This window comes from Antrostomus carolinensis, unplaced genomic scaffold, assembly GCF_000700745.2.
Source record: "Antrostomus carolinensis isolate BGI_N321 unplaced genomic scaffold, ASM70074v2 scaffold41509, whole genome shotgun sequence".
NCBI classification, from domain to species: domain Eukaryota; kingdom Metazoa; phylum Chordata; class Aves; order Caprimulgiformes; family Caprimulgidae; genus Antrostomus; species Antrostomus carolinensis.
In genome coordinates, this window is record NW_010339982.1 from 618 (window position 1) to 10,482 (window position 9,865).

Below are 9,865 nucleotides of genomic sequence, written 5' to 3' on the forward strand. Positions count from 1 at the left end.
CCTCACCTGGCTCACGGAACCCAAATAGCCTGGGTATTGTACATTCATTTCCCTCCAATTCTGCAGCCTGAGTAAAACCTGTTCTTGTGCTCTTATTTGAAAAGGGGTTTGGAAACACAAAGCTGTGTCTAACAATACGAACTTTACCTGAAAATACGGGAACATATTTCAAAAAGAAAAGTTTACAGGACCACAGAAACAAACCTCTCTGTTAATAACAATATTTGTTTCCATCGCTGAACGTGTTCCTCCCTCATCGACAGAGTCTGTGTCTCACCAGCACGGGGCTGGAAGCAAAAAAAGCCATAAACCCCTTAACAGCATCTGCATTTGGGTACAAGGCAGCGTCAAAAAAATTAAATAAATTAAAAAAAAAAATTAACATGCAAAAGCCATGGGGAAGGCATTCTACCCGAGACTGTCTCCTTCCCTCCAGATTTCACCAGTTGTTTGGACTGACAGAAATATAACCATCCACTGCATTGGAAATGAGCCTTGCCCTTTTCTTTCTATTTTTTTTTTCTTTTGTATCTACTATTTTTAAACACCAGATTTTTTAATTATTTTTTTTTCAAAGGACTCTGTCTCTCCAGCCACACACAACATCTGTGCTCACTGTGCTACACACTAACACTCCTCGGCATCACCATTTGGTGTATATAATCATTTTCCCTCTTAAAATATCAATAATCTTTCCTGTGCTGTTTAATTCCACCAGTGAAAGCTGCAACAACAGTCAGAACAGATCAGATTTTACAGAAGTAGAAGTTCTGACACCTTGGAAATGAAGCAATGTTTTGAGTTGTAAATTGGTATTTATGCTCGAAGAACAGAACAGAATGACAAATTCATCAATAAACCCTTCTTGTGTTTTTCCCTTCCTTGTTCTACATGAGGCAGGAATCTTTCACCTGAGCTCAAACACAGTCGATGTCACAGCAGGTCCCACCACGCTGCTGAACAGCTCAAGTCACTGGTCCTAACTTATTTATTATTTATTTTCTTCACTAATCTGCTGAAAAAGAGCCCTTTCACCCTACAGACAAGCTAGTGGAATGCAAAACAAATGTCATCGTTTCACTTTGTGTTTGAGCACTTTTAAATACACTCCCAGGACTGTGAAGGTACCAAAACCTGCCATATTCTATAGATCACCAGTGTCTGTCCAAAACTGGAACCAGTATGAAGCACTTCACAGCACAAGCCACCACCTACCAGACAACACGATTTATTAGAGGAACCTTGTTTTTATTGATACGGGAGAGAGGAGAGCTGTCCTCTAGCTTTTAACGAAATTATTAGCTTGGGTGATTAATCAAGATGTCTTGGAGTTTTCCAGCTTCATACTGCTGATATTTCTGTCTGGCCAAGTATTGGTACCACTGAAATAACAGGAGCGAACCAACCACCCACGGGAGGAGGCTGGTGACAATTCCTCACCCTCATCATGACCTCGGGAAGTGGCAGATTTCATAGACTCACAGAATCCCAGACTGGTTTGGGTTCTGGTTGTCTGTTCCTTTTGTGATACAATCCCCAACCCAGAACACCAGCTTTCCCTCTCACTCTTTGTTGAAGAAGACAGATCAGCTTCTTTTAAATACTCAATGTATTTTTGCAAATCTCAACGCAGTGCATGCATGCAGGGTTGAACTTTCTGAGCAACGTTTTATTCCAAGGTTAGAAAAGAGAATGAACAAGGCAGTGTGGGTAGGTGTGCTCGGGTGTGCACCCCAACCTTCCCAGACTGAACTCTTGGTAATAAACTCCTATGTCTAAAGGACACCCAGTCCAAAAGGCCACGTACTGGAGTAATTCAGAGTTGTACAGAAAACCATTAACAACGAGAACAAACGCACCAATGTATTTTTGTAAGAGCTACACCAACAGCCAGATACTGCTCATCTGGAACAAGCGAGGACAGCCCGAAGCACTGGAATGTTTTTCAGCAGAGGGACTCGGCGACACGTCTCCGTTGGCCGTGGTTGCCAGCAGATGCTGTGTTGGAGCTCACAGTCCACCACCGCTCCGGTCCACCGAAATCACCAGCCTCTGACGCAGGTTCTCCTCAGCAGTCTTCATCAGCACGGCCAGCCGGCTTCCAGAGACGTGGCCCTTCTGAATCGCACTCATGAGCTTAAGACACAAGAGGGAGAACAGCCTGGTAACTCATTTGCAAGACAAAGAATGAAGGTGGACAGTACAGCCCCTCACGGAAAGGTCTCACCAGAGGGACAGCAGAGTAACTGCAACCACCACAGCCCCTGAGCAGCCTCCAGCAACAGAACCAGGGACAGTGAATACAAACTGGATGGGAGTAGATCGAGATGAGATCTCAGGAAGAAATTCTTGGCTGTGAGGGTGGTCAGACAGTGTCCCAGGTTGGCCAGAGAAGCTGTGGCTGCTCCTCCCTGGAAGTGTTGAAGGCCAGGTTGGATGAGGCTTTGAGCAACCCGGTCTAGTGGAAGGTGTCCCTGCTGCTGGCAGGGGGGTTGGGACTGCCAACCCAAACCAGTCTGGGATTCTATGATATGGCATGTGGGGCGCAGGGCACCAGCAGTCGTGCAGCTCGGTGCTGTTAACCTGGCATGAGAGGTGTGTGGACACTGCTGGTGTCCTGCCCCTGGGCCACTGATGAGGGACACGGACACAGCTCCAGTCTAAACAACATCAGAGTTCAGTGTTTTGTCCAAGAGCCATCAGCAAGCATTAATGAACATACAGAGCTGATTTTTCCATATATAAAGCCAAACTGCTGTGTGGTTTCAAAGACTCACCTCAAAGCTCATTTACATTTTCCAGAAATATCAAGGAAGGTTTTGGCAAGGCACGGGACAGGTGGCACCAGGAGCAGAAGGATCCATTTGGAAGTAACAGCGCAGGCCACCAGCAAGACCAGGGTTTTTCAGTGACATTTAAGAACGTAGGAGAACCCATCTCCCTCAGAGAGGCCTTTTTTTTTTTTAAATATCAGAAGGATGTAGCTAACAGAACATCATTCCTGATCTACCACTAACCCTGGACCATACCACTTTTCATTCACATGCCCTCCTTTGTAGAGACAGTGTACTTGACTTCCACAATTCTTTCAAATCCAAATTCCTTTATAGACTTTTAAAACTAATTTGCCTTTAAGTCCTTGAAACTGGACTCAGCTCTATCTTAACGAACACACACTAGTGCTAAGATTTTAGTTAATTCTTTTTTATCCCACGGATAAAGCGAGTATTAGACTCGAAATTACATGCAGTCAGCTTGTCAAAGACCACTATGGAAAGCAATTGGCACACAAAATGCAATTTCTTACTCCCGTTGAGTGCTAAGAACCCTTCAGATTTCTTCCCCTCTATAGGAAAATCTATTAATTACATCTGCAGCTGGAGCTATGCAAGTGTGGTATCAACCCTGTCAAAGCTGGAAGGAGCACCCAGGAGGGGAAGGGATGGAAGGGAACCCTGTGCTCTACAGACCCAGCCAAGGCTGGAAAAACCTCCCTGCACCTGAAGGCGTTTTAATTGCCTCGTGCAGCCCGGCAGCAAGGCAGATGAGGAGCTGGGAAGCAGAGGAGCAGCAGCAGGAGGAGTAGCAGCTACAGCTAGCAAGGGAAGCCCACCATCACCCTCCTCACCTCCCTCCCTGCTTCCCAAGGGAGGCCCTAAGGGGAGAGGCATCACCCCTGCACCCATTCACCTGCTTGACTACCAGTCTTGTGTCTGCCTGGTCTGACTTCACTGCAGGCTCCTTGGGGAAGCGACCACAAGAAAGATGACTGGTCCTCTGGCACTGCCATGAAAACAAGTGTTTCTGGTACATGGGTCTGTCAGAACCCCAAAGGAAATCTGCTGTTGGGGGAAAAAAAAGCTTCTTCCAGATTTAACATGGGGGGGGTTTTTTTTGGCCTTTACAAACCACAGCTTCCAAGGTCCCCTCTCCTTTCCTGAGCATAAATGACAGCAGCACCAGGCTCCTGTATGCAAGTCTTTGGAAAAACAGTCACTGCCCTGAGACAGCTCCGTGTGCACCCGCAGACTCTGAGCTCTGCCTCCCCACCAGGGTGGAACAGCCTGTATGCATCAAACACTGGTCAGCCTGGTCTGCCTTCCCTCTGGGAAACACCTGAGGTGTCAGTGTCTGCCGGGACCCTTCTCACCAGACCATGATCTGAGTGACGTTGCCAACGTGCAGCTGGGCAAGTGAAAGCCCTTGGCAGGGCTCTGCTCCCCACCTGGAGAACTACACAGCCACCCTGCTACAACCTGCTCCTATATTCTAATATCAACGTCCACAAATATTTGCACAGGGCTTTCCACCAAGCATTCTGCGGCAAAACACAATTACTTCAAAGTTTTCAGAAAGCAAACACAAAAGTACTGGGAACTGACTTAACAGATCCATTAAAAAAAAAATTAAACAAACATTTAATGTATTTTGTTCCTTCCATGGCAACCTGCTGTTAATTTTATGACCAGGTTTCTTCCTCAGCCCCTGGTTCTGCAGCCTCTCCCCGCCTGCTGCTCTCTGCCTCTGCAGGAAGGAGGTGCACAGGCTCCAGGGATGTCCCCACAGCACCCATCACCACTGTTAAATATTTAGATTGTGCTGTGAAATGCACAGGAGAAGTCAGCAGCCAGAGTTAGACAGTTTCACAAAAGTAACTGGGAAATGATGCCAAAACAGTGACTTGCCTTTTATATTTGATATATTTCAAAATATATTTCTATTTTATATGATGACTCAGGGCAGGCAACCCCTAATGAGAAGAAAATCACCACAAAATCCACAGAAGACATAATTATTAGTTGTTTCACATTCTTAACTACAGTGTATCCAAACTAACCAAATTACAGTTTAACACAGCCCTTAAAGTAAAGGGTGGGTTCCTCCCCCACCAATTAAAAGGTTTCAGATGCAGAAGGATGTGAGAGGGAGACCCTGTTCAGCAGCCAGACAAACAGCTCTGATTTTCTCCTATATCTGAGTACATAAAGCATAAACTCCCCAAACCCTTGTTTCTTCTTTTGCCCACTACGGTTTGGTGGTTTGGGTTTCCCCCACCCCTCTCTTCCCCCAGGGATTTCAGTTCCCCAGCTAAATTGCTGCATTTCAGGCCAGTAAATAGTCCTTTTTTCTAATGCTGGACACAACCTGTGAAAATTTTCTGCATTTAGATTCAACAACGCTGCTCTTATCTACAGCTCATCTCGAGAGAGACAATTACCATTTCCTTTGCCTTGATCTTGTTTGTTTAACTTGACACAGTGAAGAAAGGGCTGACATTGACCAAAATCCCCAGCATTAATTTATCTCATGTTCGGCATTCATCATTGCCACCATGCAGGAAAGACACGGCAGGCACTAGAAATACCACACCACAGAAACAAAGCTGCCTGGCAAACTGCATGTGTAAGAGGAGCTGGGCAAAGAAACACCCTCCATTTTATTTTAAAGCCCTGCAAAAAGCAGAGGTATGGGCTGTCAATACAACAGCTTTCATGCAAACTGAGACAAGGCTAGCCAATCCAGGTGAATTAAAACGGGATAATATGGACTGGATGTGCTTGAACCACCAGCTCATTCTTTAAAATATTCAGAATAGTTTAGAAACTACTAATCTAACTGCTAATAGTTTAGAAACTACTACTACTTGGGGATTGGACTAGGTGATCTTTCGAGGTCCCTTCCAATCCCTGACATTCTGTGATTCTGTAATCACTTAACAGACCCAGACAAACATCAGTGTGCACAACTGTGCCATGTACGTTCCAACAGACAATTGTATCATTTGGAATGTATTTAAACAGTCTTTCTACATTAAAAAAAAGCCAAATTCGGGTCTGTACTGTGGTGTACTTTGTAAATTGGACCTGTTCTTTGGGTCTCACTGTTTCTGCAGATGAGAAAAAATAATCCTTGAATCTTACAGTTGCCTGAGGATGGCTCTGTGAGTCACTTCTCTCATGATCTGACAAATAGCATCAGCACTCAGCACTCACCCAAGTAACACTCACCTCGTCTCCAACCCAGCCCTTCAGCAAAGGGGGAAAAAAGTTAAATACCTATGTCTCTGTGCATCAACACCTACCTGTAAAAACTCATTGAGCTCAACCTGCCCGTTTTTGTTCAGATCCACTTCATTTAGAATATCATGAAGTGTATTTTCAGCAATTTGCACGTTGATGCTCTAGACAACAACAAAAAAAAAAGCAGAGAAGTTTGTCAGCTGGATTGCTCAGCAGTGTTTGTGCTGCACTCTGAAATTCAGATCAGAGGCTTCAAAAGGAAACTAAAAGAACATAAGGAAACATTACCTCCAAGACACGCTGCACATCCAGGATAGTAATAAACCCTTTCTTGTCCTTGTCAAACATGTGGAATCGCTTCTTGTACCTGCAAGATAAGGATTATCAGTGGCAAAAACTGCACTCGGAGAGTGACAGGTATTAATTCCTAGCAGCATAGGGAACTCTTTTACTTTACTTACCTTTCAATATCTGAAGGCACTAGAGTGATTTCAGAGCTGTCTGTTAATTGATCTGATTTTACTTTGTAGCCCATTTCATAATAGAGAAACTTTTTAGCAGCTTCAAGTTCTTCCTACAACAACAAAAAAAGAGAAAAACTGTATATCTGAGGAACAGCAAATTCTTACACAATTATTTTTAATGTAGTATTTATTTGCTTCTTCCACTTCACTAGAATTTATCTAAGGTCCAATAATTAAGCAGATGGTAGCTGAAAAGTATTTAAAAAATAAGTTAAGTGAAGGCCTGAAAGTGTTTATGCAGTAATTAGAAGTCTTGAAAAGAGGTATCAAGTCTAGTAGAGACTTCCAATTACTGTGTAAATGCTTTTAGGACCACACCACCCCTCCAGTCACACATGGTGACGCATCGACCCATTTCATGACGAACAGCACTGGCAGATCAGCCCTACAAAATGCCATTTAGCTCACAACTGATATCTTAGTACAACAATTTATACATAAACGTCTAAAATCAGTAAAAAAATTGGGAGGCTCAACATCAGACAGGTTCTTTATGTTTTAAACTAGTTTTCTTGATGGTAGTAAAATAACTTTATTACCTGAAAGTTCAGCGTCAGGTCTTCCACTGCCAGTTCTTTAATAAGTGATAAACACCTGACACGCACCAAGTACTGTACAACAGAGTTCTTTCTGCACGAAACATGGTTCTAAGAGCAACACAAGCATCTGCCACGTGGGCACTGCTACTAAACAGTCCTCACTGCAGTTAAACAGGGGCAGGAGTGCTAAGGAACAGTTAAGAGACTCCTGGGCACGTACATATAAACCACATCATCTAGCACAGACTTGTTTGTGAAGGTGTTTTAGGGGATGAGCTAAACTATAGCAGACTGCTCTGACATACTTCAGTATAAGAACACAAATTAGCCTTAAAGTCCCAAACCAACAAAGACTTTTTAAAATGGTTTTACTAGAAGATCTAAAATAAAGAATGCTCTTCTGGATAGGCATTGAATCGTCTCGTCCATCAAGATGAAATACACCATGTGCAAGATTGCTGTAAAGCTGTAGCGCTTCAAAATGGCCCAAGACTGATTACAGAAGAGACTCTCAAAAACTTAAAAGAGTTTTTAGCCTCACTTGAAAGAAAAGGAGACTTTTCCAAAAGAAACCCCAGTGGACACCCAGGGAAGGCAGAGCCTGCCTTGCTGGCATTAGTGAGCTCACAGGCAGCTCTGCAAGTCTTACAGGTTGGATGAGGCTTTGAGCAACCTGGTCTAGTGGAAGGTGTCCCTGCTGCTGGCAGGGGGGTTGGGACTGGATGATCTTTAAGGTCCCTTCCAACCCAAACCATTCTATGATTCAAGTGCATCAGTGCTTGTTCATCTTCCTTCCCGCAGGTTAGGGTGAGAACGGGCACCCAACCACGGGCTGCTGGATCTAAGGCTGTCCATGCAACCCACCCTAACACCTCACTGGTTTCAAATTCTTTGCTCTGAAAGCTTCCTATTTTCTCATCTATTGTTCTGGAAGAATTGACATAGCTTTGTTTAACATGGTCAATTATTATATGAGCAAACCTCATGGGGTAAGGGTAAACCCCATGAGGGTAAACCTCTCACTACTGTGAGACACCTCCAACTTCAGTCAAACACCTCCAACCGTGCACTTGCTCAAAATACACAAGCAACACAGCTCACAGCTGTGACAGGCTCACTGCAGGGGGTCAGACTGGATGACCTTTAAAGGTCCCTTCCCACCCAAACCATTCCACGATTCTACGATGGTATCCCTTTCTTTATGCTTCCTGCAGGGCCCTCTGGCTAGAGCAGGACTCAAATGAGCTTCTTCCAGAAAGGCAGTCAAATTTGTATCTGGCCAAAAGGTTTCATGAACAGCCCAAGGGAAACTTCTCATCCTCTTTGGAGTGGAAGAGCTAGGTGACCATTCATTCACACGTTCTGTTTGCTTCAGAGTGAAAGGAGTCCCAAACCATGGGTCACAGAATCCCAGACTGGTTTGGGTTGGAAGGGACCTTAAAGCTCATCCAGTTCCAAGCCCCCTGCCACGAGCAGGGACACCTTCCACTGTCCCATCTGGGTACAGCACTCCACGTGCTGCCTTTCCTCCACCATTCTCTGGACAGTGCTACAAGCACAGCCTCCAGGACTCTGGGCATTTCTCTCTTTATGAGAGATAATCAGTAACTTACGCAACGTGACAGTTCAGAAGGGGCCCGGATTCACGTCAGCACGTGGGATGTCTACCTCTAAGCTAGTGATCCCAGGTACTCCTGACAGCTTGTGGAGCTCTGGAGAGGGCTGTAGGTTGCAATTCCATGCATGCACAGCAGATGCCTTCACTAGGGTAAGTCATCCCACCAGTTTTTTTACAGAGCAGGAGTACAGAGACCAGCTTAGCTAGAGACAGCCTGTGACCACCATCACACCTGGGTGAGACAAGTCCCACACTGTACCCACTGGGGGCAAAGGAAGCTAACAGTGACCTTCAACACTAATTTAGGCCAGGGAATGGTACAAACTCGGTATCACAACTCCTCAAAAGACACAGTAGACAAAAAGAAGTGACAGAGATTACAAGACCCTCCTTTTCCAAGGCAGATCTGTTGAAAGTGTCGGTGAATGAAGTATTTGAAGAGGAATAGGATAGTAATGCCAAGTCTGCTTTCATTTTTGAAGCTGGGGAACAAGAGGATACAGATCTTCACTCTCCCCTGCACCCCCCGGTCTGCACCAACTCATAGCTCAACAGCTATTTTGAGAAAGTCTTTATAATAAATACACCAAGTGAATCATTCTCTCAGGAAGAAAGCATCACTTGAAGTTTGCTATTCAACTCTTTTAGATTGTTAACATGGAAACTACTTAAGCAAAACAAAACAAGTTTCAGATGAAAAAGGCCCTTTGTACCTTTTTTTTCTGCTCGCTCCAGTTAAGTTCTTTCCCCATTATATCTACGATTCTTGGCAGGGCTTCCTCTGCAGCCTGCACATTCAGAAAGGCCAAGCGAGTACGTCGGGAAATCATATCCACTGCCGTGCGAGCGTACTCCTTAATGCCATAGACAACCTGGAACAATGGGACCAGGGGAAACATGCAGATGAGGAGGCAGACAGGCATTGTTGGAAATGATGTTTAGCATCACAAACCGCTCTGCTGGGCTGGCTATGCAGAATGAACTTGCTGTAACTGAGAGAAAGGTTTGAAAAGCTCCCTTTTCCTTGGAACAATTTTATAAAATGCATCTGGGACCAAACGTGTATATATGAAATAAAAAATAGATGTGATATAATTATAAATATTTAATTATATAGAAGTATGTTAATATGTGTATATATATTAAAATATATAAATTATATAA

General features: G+C 44.3%; 1 protein-coding gene across 1 annotated transcript; it reads right to left on the bottom strand.

The window, feature by feature from the left end:
- Nucleotides 1-2,010: 2,010 nt before the first annotated feature.
- LOC104531214 (glycerol-3-phosphate dehydrogenase, mitochondrial-like) lies at nt 2,011-9,573 on the bottom strand (the record flags this gene model as incomplete). The annotated part of the gene is made up of 5 exons (XM_010176032.1): nt 2,011-2,136; nt 6,083-6,181; nt 6,309-6,387; nt 6,482-6,594; nt 9,415-9,573. Coding segments are annotated over 5 exons (576 nt in total), but the record flags the coding sequence as incomplete, so codon positions are not given.
- Nucleotides 9,574-9,865: the final 292 nt, after the last annotated feature.